The 17,776-nt window shown below is 42.7% G+C and overlaps 2 protein-coding genes across 9 annotated transcripts in view; one reads left to right on the top strand and one right to left on the bottom strand.

Annotated features, from left to right (window-relative positions):
- The window catches only part of SLC30A5 (solute carrier family 30 member 5), a 40,015-nt gene extending 36,218 nt beyond the window's left edge, over positions 1–3,797 (bottom strand). For 2 of the 4 annotated variants that reach the window (XM_047730358.1, XM_047730362.1), the window contains exon 1: positions 3,529–3,662. In XM_047730358.1, coding sequence (XP_047586314.1) covers positions 3,529–3,611 — 83 coding nt within the window. In that variant the 5' untranslated portion in view covers positions 3,612–3,662. Of the gene's footprint in view, positions 1–2,840; positions 3,090–3,528; positions 3,663–3,744 lie in introns of those variants that run through there. The other 2 variants (XM_047730360.1, XM_047730359.1) reach the window with 2 other exon arrangements.
- LOC125100272 (uncharacterized) overlaps positions 3,660–17,776 on the top strand; it is a 42,112-nt gene continuing 27,995 nt past the window's right edge. For 2 of the 5 annotated variants that reach the window (XM_047730364.1, XM_047730363.1), the window contains exons 1-2: positions 3,906–4,212; positions 14,815–14,958. In XM_047730364.1, the coding sequence (XP_047586320.1) occupies positions 4,174–4,212; positions 14,815–14,958 (183 nt within the window). In that variant the 5' untranslated portion in view covers positions 3,906–4,173. Of the gene's footprint in view, positions 4,213–4,941; positions 5,117–14,814; positions 14,959–17,776 lie in introns of those variants that run through there. The other 3 variants (XR_007127481.1, XR_007127480.1, XM_047730365.1) reach the window with 3 other exon arrangements.

Genomic DNA, 17,776 nt, shown 5'->3' with positions numbered 1-17,776 from the left:
GAAGAGAGCCCGATGTGGGACTCGATCCCAGGACCCTGAGATCATGACCTGAGCCGAAGGCAGCGGCTCAACCCACTGAGCCACCCAGGCGCCCCAAACATTAAGTTTTTAAAAAAAGATTTTACGGGGCGCCTGGGTGGCTCAGTGGGTTAAGCCGCTGCCTTCGGCTCAGGTCGTGATCTCAGAGTCCTGGGATCGAGCCCCGCATCGGGCTCTCTGCTCAGCAGGGAGCCTGCTTCCTCCTCTCTCTCTGCCTGCCTCTCTGCCTGCTTGTGATCTCTCTGTCAAATAAATAAATAAAATGTTTAAAAAAAATAAATAAAATAAAAAAAGATTTTACTTACTTGAGAGAGAGACACTGAAAGAGAGAGAGAAAGGACAAGCACGGGGAGCAACAGTGGAAGAGGGAGAAGCAGGCTCTCCACTGAGAAGGGAGCCTGATTCGGGGCTCAATCCCAAGACCCTGAGAACAGGACCTAGCTGAAGGCAGACTTGCTTAACGGACTGAGCCATCCAGGAATCTCTGGACTCTCTGATTTTTAAAGCTTCATTAGTGAGGTCTTCCTCTTGGGCTACAGATGAAACACTAGATAAGGCTAAATAAGCACATACTAGTAAGTAGATATCTGCAGTTCATATTGTGCAGGAAAACAGTGAACAGCTTCATTTACTAAGAGGAAAAGACGGGGGAGGGTGTTTAGGAGAGAAATGCTCTTCAACAGGGGCAGTGGCCCTTGAGTGACTCACTGACTCTGGGGGACTCAGGGAGATACATTCCACCTACCCAACTGATAAATCATTATTTGCCATCAACTAGTTTCATCAAACGTTATCATTGGTCTTTTATGTGAAAGAGTACAAAAATCTCTGGTTCTCTAAACCTGAAATTACTGAAATTTTGGTTTGGGTTTAAATGTGCTTCTTAGCTTTGCCCACTGCAGCAGTTCATGGTTCTCCAGCAAACAAAACACAGTGTGTGAAATGAATGGGGTTTAGGATAACGGACTCTAACTTACTAGTTGGGAAAATAAACTTTTTTCTATGTCTCAGTTTCTTGATCTGTGAAACAAGGGTGTGTTAGGTAGTCTACAACACTGTTTTAAGTATTAAGTGAGATGCTACACTCAAAGCAAATCGAACACAGGTGTTCAACAAATGTTGATTGTCACCCTCTTTCCTGCAAAGAGGTCTTACAGAAGCCAGATAGAAACATTTGAAACAGGGACGCCTGAGTGGCTCAGTTGGTTAAGCAGCTGCCTTCAGCTCGGGTCATGATCCCAGAGTCCTGGGATCGAGTCCCACATCGGGCTCCTTGCTCGGCAGGGAGCCTGCTTCTCCCTCTGCCTCTGCCTGCCACTCTATCTACTTGTGCTCACTCTCGCTCTCTCTCTCTCTGACAAATAAAAAAAAAAAAAAAAAGGAAAAGAAACATTTGAAACAATTCTTTTTTGGTGAATTCAGGCACAAAAATATCCACAATTAAAGGATTTTTAAACTAGTTTTTGTTGCAGATTTTAACTAGTATTTGATTATTAGTCTACACAAAGGAAAATTCTTGCAATTTGTAATCTACTAGAAATTCACCACTCCTGAGTTGAATTGGATTCTGCAATGAGCTACAATAGGAGGGCAGTTCTGCTAAGCAATACAACAGGACAGCAAAAGACTCTTTGCCACATCTACCTAAGACAATAATCTCTTGAATAAACAGTAACTTTAAACTATTTGTTTAAACATAATTTCCAGTTTACAGAAAAGTGGCAAGAATAGTATGCCCTTTACCTGGATTCCCTCATTGTTACATGTCTCATTTGCCTTATTATCTCTCTAAATACAGGCTTTTTTTCCCCTCAACTAAAAATAAGTTACTTACATTGTACTTCTAAATACTTGATTTCCTAGGAATATGTACATTTTCTTATAAAATCAGAAAAGTTATCAACTTCAAAAAATTTACCATGGGTATGATACTTGACCAGTTTTGTTAACAGACCTATTACTGTCCTTTATAGCATTTCCCCCCTCTGCTACCAAAATCTAGAGGAGTCGCCTATTGCATTTACTTGTCATACCTCAGTAAATAGTATCTGATATGCTTTTATAAGAGATTAGAAAATTAAACTACAAAAATGCAGTTGACCTAACTTCTGTCCCAGCATTTTTTATTTTTATTTTTTAAAAGATTTTATTTATTTATTTGACAGAGATCACAAGTAGGCAGAGAGGCAGGCAGAAAGAGAGGAGAAAGCAGACTCCCCAAAGAGCAGAACGCCTGATGCGGGGCTCGATCCCAGGATCCTGGGATCATGACCTGAGCCAAAGGCAGAGGCTTTAACCCACTGAGCCACCCAGGCGCCCCTGTCCCAGCATTTTAAATGTTCTTTTTCACTAAAAAAAATTATATTAGCAATGCTATTTCTACAGTTCCAAAGAACTTATCAAAACTTTAAATCTGAAAAAAAGTATTGAAGAACGAAAAAAACTGAACCTCATTAAAAATGAAGACAATGGGGACGCCTGGGTGGCTCAGTTGGTTGAGCAGCTGCCTTCGGCTCAGGTCATGATCTCAGCGTCCTGGGATCGAGTCCCACATCGGGCTCCTTGCTTGGCGGGAAGCCTGCCTCTCTCTCTGCCTCTGCCTGCCATTCTGACTGTATGCTCTCGCTCTCTCTCTTTCTCTCTCTGACAAAATAAAAAAATAAAAAATCTTTAAAAAAAAAATGAAGACAATGAATACCAAATTCCAACAACACCGTTGGGCAGTATTTTATGCCTCTTTGACACTACCTCAGAACTTAAGACAGATCAAGGACACGCTCGAAAGTGGTTACTGTACTTACCTCTGGGAGGTTTGTGGGAACATACGAAGGAGGCAGCGGTAGAAAGGAATTTTCGCTTTTTATTCTACGAATTTTTGTAGCGTTTGCGTTTGTTTGTTTTTTTAACAATGAGCACACATTTCTCATTTAATAATAAAATAAAAGAAGCCAACGAAAAGAAAGCTAGATGACGGGCTGAATTTTTGATGCGCGGGGTTAAGGTGAATGTCGAAGTTCATCCGTTTGTACTTTGGTTTCTTCGCCTGAAGATGGTGGCACCTTCCCCTAACTTACGCAGGGAGACGTCAGAAAGGTTAACTAGTCACTAAACTATTTCAGGGAGAAAGAGCCAACGGAAAGGGTTGTCACAGACCAGAAAAACCCCTCCCGTGAACCGGCTGGCAGAGGGAAGATTAACGGTGTGCCTCGGAAACCAGAAACTCAAGCAGAACCTCCCTGGGCTTTAGAGCGTTCATTCTGCAGCGGGCAACGGGGGAGCCAATGAAAGCCGCAGGCGCGGGTAGCGCTGGGACGGGACGGACCCTGTGGGACGCGGGCTGGGCTGAGGGCGTTCCGCGCTGTCAGCGGGACGGGAGGGACGCGGGTGCCCGCGCGTCCGGGTGCGCGAGTGAGCGAGCCAGCGAACGCAGGCGCGGGAGAGAGGCGCTCCGGAGGCGCTCCGGAGGCGCGAGCCGCGTCCGTCTCTTACCGAGCGCTGGGCACGTCCACGGGCCCAAGGCCGCCGCCGCCGCCGGGGCCGGCTAGCACCTCCCCGCCGAATTTCTCCTCCATTCCGGGGCTCAGGAGCCGCCGCCGCTGACCCCGCCGCGGGGTTTCCTCATGTCTCGCCGCTGCCGCGGAACAGCGGGCGCAGGCGCGTCACTCCCCCATGGCAGCGGCCCCGTCGTGTCCCCGCAGGCCCGACCACCGCCGCCGCCGCTGTCCCCGGCTCTGGCTCACAAGCACACGCGCGTCAGGACTAGGCCGCGGGCAGTTCCAGCGGCGCCGGGTTCCCTGGAGGCGCACCGGAGCGGACGTTGCCAGGCCACGTCATCGGGCCCAGCAGCCCTCACTCCTGGGGGTGTGCCCAGCCTTGCGCCTGCGCACAACCGAACACTCGCTTTCCTTTGCCCTTCTTTAGGTTCCGCCTACCGCCGGGGGACAGATCGCACCCTTGCTCCGGATCAGCCCCTCCCATCCACTCTGCCTCTGCCCTTACCTGTCCCTGCAGCGCCACCTCTGGGCCGCCAGGAAAACAGCGGGTTCTTGTAGCACCGCGGAAGAGGGCAGGGAAAATGGACAACGTGTGATTGAATGGACTAGAATATCTTTTATGAAATCCTGCTGCTAAACTATGCTACTTAACCCTGGCACGTCAGTAAAACTTGTCCAGGTAGGACCAGGCCTTACTAGGGTTATTTTTCTGTTGGTAAAAATTTAGGAACGTGGGCTCTTTTTACTGTATTTGTGTGAATCCCAACTCTGCCACTTAATTGTTCACTGGCCTTTCTGTACCTCAATTTTTAAATTTGTAAAATAGGAATAGAAATATTTATATTACAGAGTTGTTGGAAGGATTATTTCTGTTACGTGGAAAATGTCTAGAATAGTGAATTGTACATAGTAATCAATGAATGTTAGTTATTATTACTCATAGAGAAATTGAGGACTGGGAGATAGAAATGGAGTTTGGAGCAGTTTACAATATTCTACTTAATTTGAATATACATAAAAAGTCTTAGTAACATATAAAAGATTGAGAAATCACTGCCCGTGCCTGCTGAGACTTCATAATCTATTGTGAAAATATTTATTAATTTGAGAGCAAGGCCTGGTTGGCAAAATTATAGGTTAAAGGCACAAATGCTAAGGTTTTCCAAGTAAGGTGTGGTATGACTCTCTGACAGACTGTGATCTGAAATTTGGATAAGGTTTTGGATGTGGGAGAAAAGTATTGTGGGACAACACATCCTATGTGTCAAACACAGAGGAAGGCATGACCTTTGAAGGCTAAAGGACTCCGAGTGACTTTTTTGTACTAATTTTTTTTTTTTGTAGAATTCTTATTTTCCAATCAGAATGGCAGTGGTAATGAGTAACTATTGTATATTGTGTTTTCTAGAGCATGTTCCATTCTTTTGGAGCCCAGAAGACTAAGTATCATGACACATATGAATTGAAATTAACTTCATTCCAAGTGGAGCTTGAACTCACTTGATATTTCTGATTTGGTTAGAATTATTTCATTTTCTTTTAGGCCAATATAAGTACATTTCCTACAATGCTTTGTTGTTGTTGTTTTTTGTAGTGGGAGGAGAAGAGCCTCTATTTTCTTTCTGCCTACTCGCTTCTCAACCCATTCCAGCCTTGGCTTTTCCATCTATCAATCCTCTGAAGCAGTTCCTTCATGGATATTTTTCAGCCATATACTACTACCTCACTCTCTAAAGCTTTCAACATAGTTGAACTTCATTCTTCTTCTTCTTCTTCTTCTTCTTCTTCTTCTTCTTCTTCTTCTCCTTCTCCTTCTCCTTCTTCTTCTGCTTCTTCCTCTTCTTCTCCTTCTCCTTCTTCTTCTGCTTCTTCCTCTTCTTCTCCTGCTCCTTCTTCTTCTGCTTCTTCCTCTTCTCCTCCTCCTCCTCCTCCTTCTTCTTCCTCTTTGAGACAGTGCAAGAAGGGTTGAGGGAGAGGAAGAATCTCAAGCAGACTCCCCACTCAGTGCAAAACCCAACACTGGACTTCATCCCATGACCCCAAGGTTATCACCTGAGCAGAAGTCAAGAGTTGGACACCTAACCAACTGAGCCATCCAGGAGCCCCTCTCTCTCCTTCCCTTTCTTTGGTTTCCAGAACTCCACATTTTGTTGTCTCAAAGGAAGCTCAAATTCTTCAAATTCTTTATGTTTAAAAGCCAGTTAAACCTAATTCTCTTTTAATGATTCCTACCTTGTTGGATGGTGCTTTTTGTTCAGATTAGCAAACCAAAAGCTTAGCTATCATCTTATACATCTCCCCATCACCAAGTCATGTCATTTTCTACCTTTTCAGTATTTCTTCAATCAATCCAAATTTTACCATCTCTATCACTACCATCAAGTTCAACTTTTGCTTTAGCCACTTCGGTAAACCATTACTATTTTTGCAATTTTGCTCTTTTCCTTCTTCAGTCAGTTTTCCACATTTTGCCACAATAATCATAACAGTTTCCAAATGCAATTTTTTTCAGTAGGCTCTATGCCCAGAGTGGAGCCCAATGTGGGGCTTAAATATATGACCCGAGCAGAAGATCAACACAAGACCTGAGCTGCGATCAAGAGTTGGAGCTTCAACAACTGAGCCACCCAGGTGCCTCTAAATGTACATCTTACAATGAACTGCTTATCCCAGTGTACTTCACCCTATAGTCCCGCAGTGGCTTTCCATTACTCTTAAGACGCACTTGAATCAACCAGGAATTCACATTGATACATCCAATTACAATTCAACCTTAGATGTTTTATCCAAGACTTTCCCCCTTCTATATTTGTACTGCTCTTCCCTGGGACTGAGAAACATGATTCACATTATTCTCAATATATTGACTTATTTTCTCAGTCTTTTTGTATGTAACCAATCCCCTGACCATGTGGGCCATCTGCTCTTTGGCAGGAAGGCTCATGCTAGCCTGGGCTGGCTGAGACTTCTCCTCCATCTCAGTTTTTTTTTTTTTAAAGATTTTATTTATTTATTCATTTATTTAGAGGGTGCGAGCAGCTGGGAGGGACAGAGAGAGAGGGAGAGAGAGAGAATTCAAGCACACTCCAGGCTGAGCACATAACCCAAGATGGGGCTCAATCCCATAACCTTGAGATCAGGACCTGAGCCAAAATCAAGAGTTGAATGCTCAATTTATTGAACCCAACAGGTGCCCCTCCATCCCAGCTTTTATTTTTTAATCTGGATTTGACTCATTTGCAGAGAGTGACGAATATAGAAATGAACCATTTTCTCACAATTTAACTTACAGTCAGCTGGAAGGAGCAACAAAGGGAAATATCTTTTCAGAGAGGCTCTACTAAGTACTAGGACATTTCTTTTTCTTTTTTTTTTTTAAGATTTAATTTATTTATTTGACAGACAGAAATCACAAGTAGGCTGAGAGGCAGGCAGAGAGAGAGAAGGGGAATCCGGCTCCCTGCAAGCGGAGAACCTGATGTGGGGCTTGATCCCAGGACGCTGAGATCATGACCTGAGCTGAAGGCAGACGCTTAACCCATTGAGCCATCCAGGCACCCCTCTTTTTTTTTTTTTTTAAATGAACATATAATGTATTATTTGCTTCAGGGATACAGGTCTGTGAATCATCAGGCTTACACATTTCACAGCACTCATCATAGCACATACCCTTCCCAATGTCTATCCCCCAGCCACCCTATTCCCCACACCCACCAGCAACCCTAAGTTTGTTTCCTGAGATTAAGAGTCTCTTACGGGGGCCGCCTGGGTGGCTCAGTGGGTTAAAGCCGCTGCCTTCAGCTCAGGTCATGATCCCAGGGTCCTGGGATCGAGCCCCACATCGGGCTCTCTGCTCGGCAGGGAGCCTGCTTCCCTTCCTCTCTCTCTCTGCCTGCCTCTCTGCCTACTTGTGATCTCTGTCTGTCAAATAAATAAATAAAATCTTGAAAAAAAAAAAGTGTCTCTTACGGTTTGTCTCCCTCTTTGGTCCCATCTTGTTTCTTTTTTTTCCTCCCTTCCCCCCATGACCCTCTACCCTGCCTCTCAAATTCCTCATATCAAAGAGATCATATGATAATTGTCTTTCTCTGACTGATTTACTTCACTTAGCATAATAATCTCTAGTTCCATCCATGTTGTTGCAAATGGCAGGATTTTGGGTTTTTCGGTGGCTGCATAGTAGTCCATTGTATATATATATATACCACATCTTCTTTATCCATTCATCTGTCGATGGACATCTAGGTTCTTTCCATAGTTTGGTTATTGTGGACATTGCTGCTATAAATATTCAGGTGCACGTCCCCCTTCAGATCCCCACATTTGTATCTTTACGGTGAATACCCAGTAGTGTGATTACTGGGTCATAGGGTAGCTCTATTTTCAACTTTTAAAAAAATATATATTTTATTTATTTATTTGATAGAGAGAGAATGAGAGGTGCCCCATGACACGGGAGAGGTCAGTGGGAGAAGCAGCTTCCTTGCCGAGCAGGGAGCCCAATGTGGGACTTGATCCCAGGACTCCAGGATCATGACCTGAACTGAAGGCAGCTGCCCAACCAACTGAGCCACCCAGGCTTCCCTCTATTCTCAACTTTTTGAGAAACCTCCATACTATTTTCCAGAGTGGCTGTACCAGCTTGCATTCCCACCAACAGTGGGAGGATTCCCCTTTCTCTGCATCTTCAGCAACATCTGTTGTTTCCTGACTGGTTAATTTTAGCCATTCTGACTGGTTTGAGGCGGTATCTCACTGTGGTTTTGATTTGAATTTCCCTGATGCCAAGTGATGTTGAGCACTTTTTCATGTGTCTGTGGGCCATTTGGATGTCGTCTTTGTCAAAATGTCTGTTCATGTCTTCTGCCCATTTCTTGATTGGATTATTTGTTCTTCGGGTATTGAGTTTGATAAATTCTTTATAGATTTTGGATACTAGTCCTTTATCTGATATGTCATTTGTGAATATCTTCTCCTATTCTGTCTTTTGATTTTGTTGACTGTTTTCTTTGCTGGGCAAAAGCTTTTGATCTTGATGAAGTCCCAATAGTTCATTTTTGCCCTTGCTTCCCTTGCCTTTGGTGATGTTTCTAGGAAGAAGTTGCGGCTGAGGTCGAAGAGGTTGCTGCCTGTGTTCTCCTCAAGGATCTTGATGGATTCCTGTCTCACATTGAGGTCTTTCATCCATTTTGAGTTTATTTTTGTGTGTGGTGTAAGGAAATGGTCCAGTTTCATTCTTCTGCATGTGGCTGTCCAATTTTCCTAACACCATTCGTTGAAGTGACTGTCTTTTTTCCACTGGATATTTTTTCCTGCTTTGTTGAAGATTAGTTGACTATAGAGTTGAGGGTCTATTTCTGGGCTGTCTCTTCTGTTCCATTGATCTATGTGTCTGTTTTTGTGCCAGTACCATACTGTCTTGATGATGATAGCTTTGTAATAGAACTTGAAGTCTGGAATTGTGATGCCACCAACTTTGGTTTTCTTTTTCAACATTCCTCTGGCTATTCGGGGTCTTTTCTGGTTCCATATAAATTTTAAGATTATTTGTTCCATGTCTTTGACAAAAGTTGATGGTATTTTGATAGGGATTGCGTTAAATGTGTAGATTGCTTTAGGTAGCATAGACATTTTCACAATATTTATTCTTCCAGTCTATGAGCATGGAACGTTTTTTCCATTTCTTTGTGTCTTCCTCAATTTCTTTCATGAGTACTTTATAGTTTTCCGAGTACAGATCCTTTGCCTCTTTGATTAGATTCATTCCTAGGTATCTTACAGTTTGGGGTGCAATTGTAAATGGGATGAACTCCTTAATTGCTCTTTCTTCTGTCTTGCTGTTTGTATATAGAAATGCAACTGATTTCTGAGCATTGATTTTATATCCTGATACTTTTCTGAGTTCCTGTATGAGTTCTAGCAGTTTTGGGGTGGAGTCTTTGGGTTTTCTGTTCTTTTCTCTTTTTTTTAAGATTATTTATTTATTTATTTATTTGACAGACCGAGATCACAAGTAGGCAGAGAGGCAGGCAGAGAGAGAGAGAGAGAAGCAGGCTCCCTGCTGAGCAGAGATCCCAATGCAGGGCTCGATCCCTGGGCCCTGGGATCATGACCTGAGCCGAAGGCAGAGGTTTTAACTCATTGAGCCACCCAGGTGCCCCATCTTTTGGGTTTTCTACCTAATGCATCATATCATCTGCAAAGAGGGAGAGTTTGACTTCTTCTTTGCCAATTTGGATGCCTTTATTTCTTTTTGTCGTCTGATTGCTAAGCCTAGGACTTCTAGTACTATGTTGAATAGCAATGGTTAAAGGGGACAGCCCTGCCATGTTCCTGACCTTAGGGGAGAAGCTGTCAGTTTTTGGCCATTGAGAATGATATTCGCTGTGGGTTTTTTCATAGATGGCTTTGATGATATTGAGGTATGTACCTTCTGTGCCTACACTGTGAAGAGTTTTGGTTAGAAAAGGATGCTGCACTTTGTTGGATGCTTTTTCAGCATCTATTGAGAGTATCATATGGTTCTTTTTGTTTCTTTTATTAATGTATTATATCATATTGATTGATTTGTGGATGGTGAACCAACCTTGCAGCCCAGGATTAAATCCCACTTGGTTGTAGTAAATAATCCTTTTAATGTACTGTTGGATCCTACTGGCTAATATTTTGGTGAGAATTTTTGCACTGTGTTCATCAAGGATATTGGTCTGTAATTCTTTTTGATGGGGTCTTTGTCTGGTTTTGCGATCAAGGTAATGCTGGCCTCATAAAATGAGTTTGGAAGTTTTCCTTCCATTTCTATTTTTTGAAACAGTTTCAGGAGAATAGGTATTAATTCTTCTTTGAATGTTTGGTATGATTCCCCTGGGAGGCCATCTGGCCTGAGGTTTTGTTTGTTGGGGGACTTTTGATGCCTGCTTCAATCTCCTTACTGGTTGTGAGTCTGTTGAGGTTTTCTATTTCTTCCTGGTTCAGTTTTGGTAGTTTCTATGTCTCTAGGAATGCATCTATTTCTTCCAGATTGTCAAATTTGCTGGTGTATAGTTGCTCATAATATGTTCTTAAAATTGTTTGTATTTCTTTGGTATTGGTTGTGATCTCTCCTCTTTCATTCATGACTTTATTAATTTGGGTCCTTTTTCTTTTGGTTTTTATAAGTCTGGCCAGGGGTTTATCAATCTTACTAATTTTTTCAAAGAACCAGCTCCCAGTTTTGTTCTACTGTTCTTTTGGTTTCTTTTTCATTGATTTGTGCTCTGATGTTTATTATTTCTCTTTTCCTGCTGGGATTAGGCTTCATTTGCTCTTCTCTCTCCCACTCCTTTAGGTGTAGAGTTAGGTTATGTACTTGAGACCTTTCTTGTTTCTTGAGAAAGGTTTGTATTGCTATAAACTTTATTCTTTTTTTTTTAAAGATTTTATTTATTTATTTGACAGACAGAGATCACAAGTAGGCAGAGAGGCAGGCAGAGAGAGAGGAAGGGAAGCAGGCTCCCTGCTGAGCAGAGAGCCCGATGCGGGACTCGATCCCAGGACCCCGGGATCATGACCTGAGCCGAAGGCAGCGGCCCAACCCACTGAGCCACCCAGGCGCCCTATAAACTTTATTCTTATGACCACCTTTGCTACATCCTAAAGATTTTGAACAGTTGTGTTTTCATTTTCATTTGTTTCCATGAATTTTTTAAATTCTTCTTTAATTTCCTGGTTGACCCATTAATTCTTTAGTAGGATGCTCTTTACACTTCATGTATTTGAGTTCTTCCCAACTTTCCTCTCGTGATTGAGTTTTAACTTCAAAGCACTGCGGCCTGAAAATGTACATGGAATGATCCCAGTCTTTTGGTACCAGTTGAGACCTGGTTTGTGACCCAGGTTCTGATCTATTCTGGAGAATGTTCCATGTGCACTAGAGAAAAATGTGTATTCTGTTGCTTTGGGATGGAATTTTCTGGATATATCTGTGATGTCCATCTGGTCCAAAGTGCCATTTAAAGCCTTTATTTCCTTGTTGATCTTTTGCTTAGATGATCTATCCATTTCAGTGAGGGGGGGTGTTAAAGTCCCCTACTATTATTGTATTATTGGCAATGTGTTTCTTTGATTTTGTTATTAATTGGTTTATATATTGGCTGCTCCTGTGTTAGGGGCATAGATATTTACAATTGTTAGATCTTCTTGTTCGACAGACCCTTTAAGTATGATATAGTGTCCTTCCTCATCTTTTATGATGATGATTTTAAGTCTTTGGCTTAAAATCTAATTTATCTGCTATAAGGATCGCCATCCTAGCTTTGTTTTGATGTCCATTAACATGGTAGATTGTTTCCCACCCCTTCACTTTAAATCTGAAGGTGTCTTTGTGTCTAAAATGAGTTTCTTGCAGACAGCATATTGATGAGTCTTGTTTTTTTTTTTTTTAATCTATTCTGATACCTTGTGTCTTTTGATTGGACCATTTAGCCCATTTACATTCAGAGTAACTATTGAAAGGTATGAATTTAGTGCCATTGTATTGCCTGTAAGGTGACTGTTACTGTATATTGTCTCTGTTCCTTTCTGGTCTGTTACTTTTAGGCTCTCTCTTTGCTTAGAGAACTGCTTTCAATATTCTTGTAGGCCTGGTTTGGTGTTTGCAAATTCTTTTAATTCTTGTTTGCCCTGGAAGCTTTTTATCTCTCCTTCTATTTTCAGTGACAGCCTAGCTGGATATAGTATTCTTGGCTGCATATTTTTCTTGTTTAGTGCTCTGATTATATCATGTGAGTGCTTTCTGGCCAGCCAGGTCTCTGTGGATAGGTCTCCTGCCAATCTAATATTTCTACCATTGTGTGTTACAGACCTCTTGTCCCGAGCTGCTTTCAGGATTTTCTCCTCATTACTGGGACTTGTAATTACGTTTTACTATTAGATGATGGGGGTGTGGATCTATTTTTATTGATTTTTGAGGGGGATTCTCTCTGTTTCCTGGGTTTTGATGCTTGTTCCTTTCACCAAGTTAGGAAAATTCTCTGTTATAATTTGCTCCAATATACTTTCTGTTCCCCCCCCCTTTCTTCTTCTGGGATCCCAAATATTCTAATATTGTTTTGACTTATGGTATCACTTATCTCTGGAATTCTCCCGTTGTGGTCCAGTAGTTGTTTGTTCCTCTTTTGCTCAGCTTCTTTATTCTCTGCCATTTGGTCTTCTATATCACTAATTCTGTCTTCTGCCTCATTTATCCTAGCAGTAAGAGGCTCCATTTTTTATTGCACCTCATTAATAGCTTTTTTGATTCCAACTTGGTTAGATTATAGTTCTTTTATTTCTCCAGAAAGGGATTTTATTTCTTTAGAAAGGGTTTCTCTAGTATCTTCCATGTTTGTTTGTTTTTTTTAAAGCCCAGCTAGAACCTTGATAATCATCATTCTGAACTCTAGAGCTGACATCTTACTAATGTCCATAATGATTAGGTCCCTAGCCATTGGTATTGCCTCTTGTTCTTTTTTTTTTTGAGATGAGTTTTTCAGCCTTGTCATTTATCCAGATGAGAATAGAGGAATGAGAGGACAAAAAACTAAAAGGGTAGCAACGACCCCAGAAAAACATACACTAACCAAATCAGAAGAGACCCGAAACTAGGAGAAGAAAGGAGGAAAAAAAATTATATATAGATATAGTTATAGATATAGATATAGATATAGAGACTGGTGAATAGAACAGAGCCATGCAATTAATTTTGAGTGTATTTTCGTCTTAGAAGAGACTGTCTCCCAAAATTTTAAGGAAGGAAAAACTTATATATATACACAAAAACAAGGGTAAACATGATGAAGGAATATGACTGTATAGATGAAAATTTAAAAGGATTCTAAAAAAGCAATAAATAAGAAGTTGGCTGAAAAAAGAATAAAGAAAAAGAGGCGCTGGGGCGCCTGGGTGGCTCAGTGGGTTAAAGCCTCTGCTTTCGTCTCAGGTCCTGATCCCAGAGTTCTGGGATCAAGCCCTGCATCTGGTTCTCTGCTTAGTGGAAAGACTACTTCCTCCTATCTCTCTCTCCCTGCCTCTCTGCCTACTTGTGATCTCTGTCAAATAAGCAAATAAAAATCTTAAAAAAAAAAAAAGAGGCACCTGGGTGGCTCAGTCATTAGGTGTCTGCCTTCAGCTCGGGTCATGATCCTGGGGTCCTGGGATTGAGCCCCACATCCGGCTCCCTGCTTGGAGAAGGCCAGCTTCTCTCTCTCCTGCTCCCCTTGCTTGTATTCCCTTTCTATCTGTGTCTCTCTCTGTTTAATAAGTAAGGAAAATCTTTTTTTTAAAAAAGATTTTATTTATTTATTTGACAGACAGAGATCAAGTAGGCAGTGTGGGAGAGGGAAGCAGGCTCCCCACCGAGCAGAGAGCCCAATGTGGGGCTTGATCCCAGGACCCTGGGATCATGACCTGAGCCAAAGGCAGAGGCTTTAACCCATTGAGCCACCCAGGTGCCCCTAAGTAAAGAAAATCTTAAAAACAGAAACAAAAACAAAAAAACCTGCAAAACGGAAAGAATGTGATCAGGCTGGAGACTAGAACAAAGCCATGTGCCAGATTTAGGGTATAATTTGATCTATAGAAGAAACTGTATCCCCCCATTTTTTTTTTAAGATTTTATTTATTTATTTGACAGGCAGAGATCACAAGTAGGGGGAGAGGCAGGCAGAGAGAGAGAAGAAGAAGCAGGCTCCCTGCTGAGCAGACAGCCCGATGTGGGGCTTGATCCTAGGACCCTGGGATCATGACCTGAGCTGAAGGCAGAGGCTTTAACCCACTGAGCCACCCAGGTGCCCCTCCTCCAATTAAAAAAAAAAAGATTTTATTTATTTAATTGACAGACAGATCACAAGTAGGCAGAGAGGTAGGCAGAGAGAGAGGACTAGGCAGGCTCCCTGCTGAGCACAGAGCCCAATGTGGGGCTTGATCCTCGGACCCTGGGATCATGACCTGAACCAAAAGCAGAGGCTTTAACCCACTGAGCCACCCAGGCGTCCCCCAAAATTTTAAAGAATGAAAAATCTATATGTATAAAAAAATAAGGTCAAATACAATGAAAGGAAAGACTATGATTTTAACAATGAAAATTTAAAAAAGATTTTTTAAAAGAAGTATTGATAAGATAAAATAGTTTAAAAAAAGTTAAAATAGGAAAAAGGAAAAATTAAAAAAAATAGAATAAGAAAAAATTTTTTAAAAATTTGACTTTGAAAGACTAAAGAATCATGGGAAAAACACCATGAATTCTATGTGCTATATTCCCTAGCACTGGAGTTCTGCGATTCTCATTGATGGTGCACTTGGTCTCAGCTGGATGTTCTTGCTGATCTTCTGGGCATGGGACCTGTTGCCGGAATTCTCAAATGTCTTTGCTGGGAACAGAATTTTACTGCACTTGCCAGGGGCCAGGGTAAGTAATCTGCTCGAGTTCACTCTTGGGAGTTTTTTTTTTTTCCCTGAATGCTTTCTGTAGAGCTCTGGAGGATGGGAATGAAAATAGTGGCCTCCTAGTCTCCAGCAAAGAGGAACTGAGAGCTCAGGGCCCCACTCCTTAGTGTGCTCTTGGAGAAAAGCAGTCAGTCCCTCTTGTCTCCCTGGTCTCCAGCCACATGCCATGCTCACCCAGCTTGTGACAGAGCATTTCTGTCTCTGGCGCATGGCCCGTTTGGAGTGTCCAAACCCAGCAGATTCCTGCTGTGCTCTCCTGCACTGCTCCTCCTGGAGGAGGAAGGTGAGTCTCCCTGGATCTGCCACTTGTGGGGTCCCTGCTCAAAGAGCAGTGGCCTTAATGTGCCATGGATCACAGTTTAAGATAACCCCGAGGTGAGAGCTCACTCCTCAGCCTGTCTCCGTAGCTGGCTTCCCCGCTCCCATACTTGGCAGCTCTGCCACACTCACACCCCCCAGTTTTCTGTGACCCTGTGGGTCCTGAGACCACACTGTCCCTGCGGGGCCTCCACCCTCCCCGCCCCGCTGCTTCGTCTCTGGAGTGACGCCCCTCAGTTTAGCAAACTTCTAAAAGTTCTGATTTTGTGCTCCACTGCTCTCTCACTTGCTGGGAGCCATCCCCGCCCTGGCAGCCTATCTTCCCATCGCTTCAGAGTTACTTCTCTGCATGTCTTACCTTCCAGAAAGTGGCTGATTTTCTGTTCCTAGAATTGCTGCTCTTCTTATCTTCTATCTCCTGTTGAGTTTGTAGGTGTTCTGGATGGTTTGATAACCATCTAACTGAACTCCTGGGACCTGATGATATTAGGTCTCCTACTCTTCCACTATCTTGCTCCTCCCTGGCCCCACCCCCCCCAGGACATTTCTTTTTCCATTTAATTCTTAGAAGATCTTTCAGTGCTGGCATTATTTTATGTGACAGAGTTTAACCCAAAAAAGGTAAAGTTAATTGTCCATTATATAGTAACGGGCAAAGTGCACATCATTGTCAGCTGTTTTGCCATTTTCTTCCTGATTGGTTGAGTGACAACTGACTCCAGTGTTGTAAGAGAACCAGAATTGTAACCAGTGTTATAAATGTTCCCAGGAAAAACAGGAGGGTGGAATGTAGAATAGGAAAGAAAGACAAGCAAGGGTGTGATATTTGGCAATGTCCCACTGGGGAGCTCGGATACTGTGAGGATTCCAGCTTGGAGGGTCCTGATTGGAGGTAAGCTGTCTTAGTGCATCTGGGCTGCTATAAAAACAATGGCATAAAATGGGTAGCTTATAACAACACACATTTATTTCTCCCAGTTCTGGAGGTGGAGAAGTCCAAGATCAAGGTGCTGGTAGAGTCAGTATCTAGTGAAAACCCACTTTCTGGTGTCACCTCTTTTCCTGTGTCCTTAAGTGGGGCAAGAGATGAGCTAGCTCTCTATGGTCTCTTTTTGTAGATGAACTAATCTGTGTCATGAGGGAAGAGCCTAGTAACCTAATAACCTACCTAATACCCACCTCTTAATATCAGCACCTTGGGGTCTAGCATTTCAATTGGGGAACACAAACATTTGGGCCATAACACTAAGGAATTGGGATATTTTGGGAGCAGTTCTCTGGCCAAAGGGAGGAAGGTGCTGGTTATGAGGAGTGCTGCTGGCATGTGTAAAAATGGCAAAGGGATGCAAGGACATATGAGCAAAGGCCTTACTGACACTATCCACTACAAGATTATGTATATTTTGGTCATTTTCCACATGCTGTGTTCTGCCTTCCCAAGGCTGAAACCAGAAAACTCACATTCCCAGATAGAGTTCTGGCATAAGACCTGAGTTTCATCAGTCAGACATCTCCAAGTGTGGCTTGACTTCAGCTGAGAAAGCAGCAAGCCAGAAAGCTCATTTTCCTATCTAGAAGAGGCACCCAGTACTTTGAAAGCAGCGATGGCAAAGCTTCTGGTGTCCGTTTCTTTTTTTTTTTTTTTTTTAAAGATATTATTTATTTCAATCTCAAGTAGGTGGAGAGGCAGGCAGAGAGAGAGAGAGAGAGAGAGAGAGAGGAGGAAGCAGGCTCCCTACTGAGCAGAGAGCCCGATGCGGGGCTCGATCCCAGGACCCTGAGATCATGACCTGAGCCGAAGGCAGAGGTTTAACCCACTGAGCCATCCAGGTGCCCCCTGGTGTCCGTTTCTAAAGGTCATTGATGCCTAGTGACAGTGGCAGTGGTGTTGTTGGCAGAGTGGCCTTCGTGGTGTGGTTGGCCCTTGCTTCTGATGGCCTTCGTGGCAGAGCCTGCCTCTCTGGTCCTTCGAGAGGTTCTGTGAATTATCCAGTATTCCTTAATAAATTCCTGCATGAACTAGTCAGAGTAGAGATGCTTGTTTGTAATTAAGAACACTAAATGGTACAGGTGATATGGTATCAAACCTTGACTAACAATAGGCTGTACATAGATTTTGTAAATGCATTTTATTTCAGAGCAAGGATCTATTTCTATTTGAAATCAGAAAAGGAACATAAGACAATGTTCAATAATTCCATATCTGTCCTGACCAGGTAGGAAGAAGATTGTGGGTTTGAGTGCTCTGGAATTCTCAGAGATCTTTGGGTTCATATGACAACTGCAAAGCTCTACAGGGAAGCAGTGGGTAGTTTTAGGATTTGAGTTCTTTGCAGTTAGGGACTCTGTGTAATGTCTTTAGCAGACATTAAACATGAGCAGTTAAAAATTAAAAACATTATGTACAGGAACAAGGAAGAGGATGCAGATGAGGAGATGAAGAGATATACTTCACATTTATA

This window comes from Lutra lutra, chromosome 5 (genome assembly GCF_902655055.1).
Source record: "Lutra lutra chromosome 5, mLutLut1.2, whole genome shotgun sequence".
NCBI lineage: Eukaryota > Metazoa > Chordata > Mammalia > Carnivora > Mustelidae > Lutra > Lutra lutra.
The sequence above is the reverse complement of the archived record's forward strand: the minus strand, read 5'-3'. Positions and strand labels throughout refer to the sequence as shown.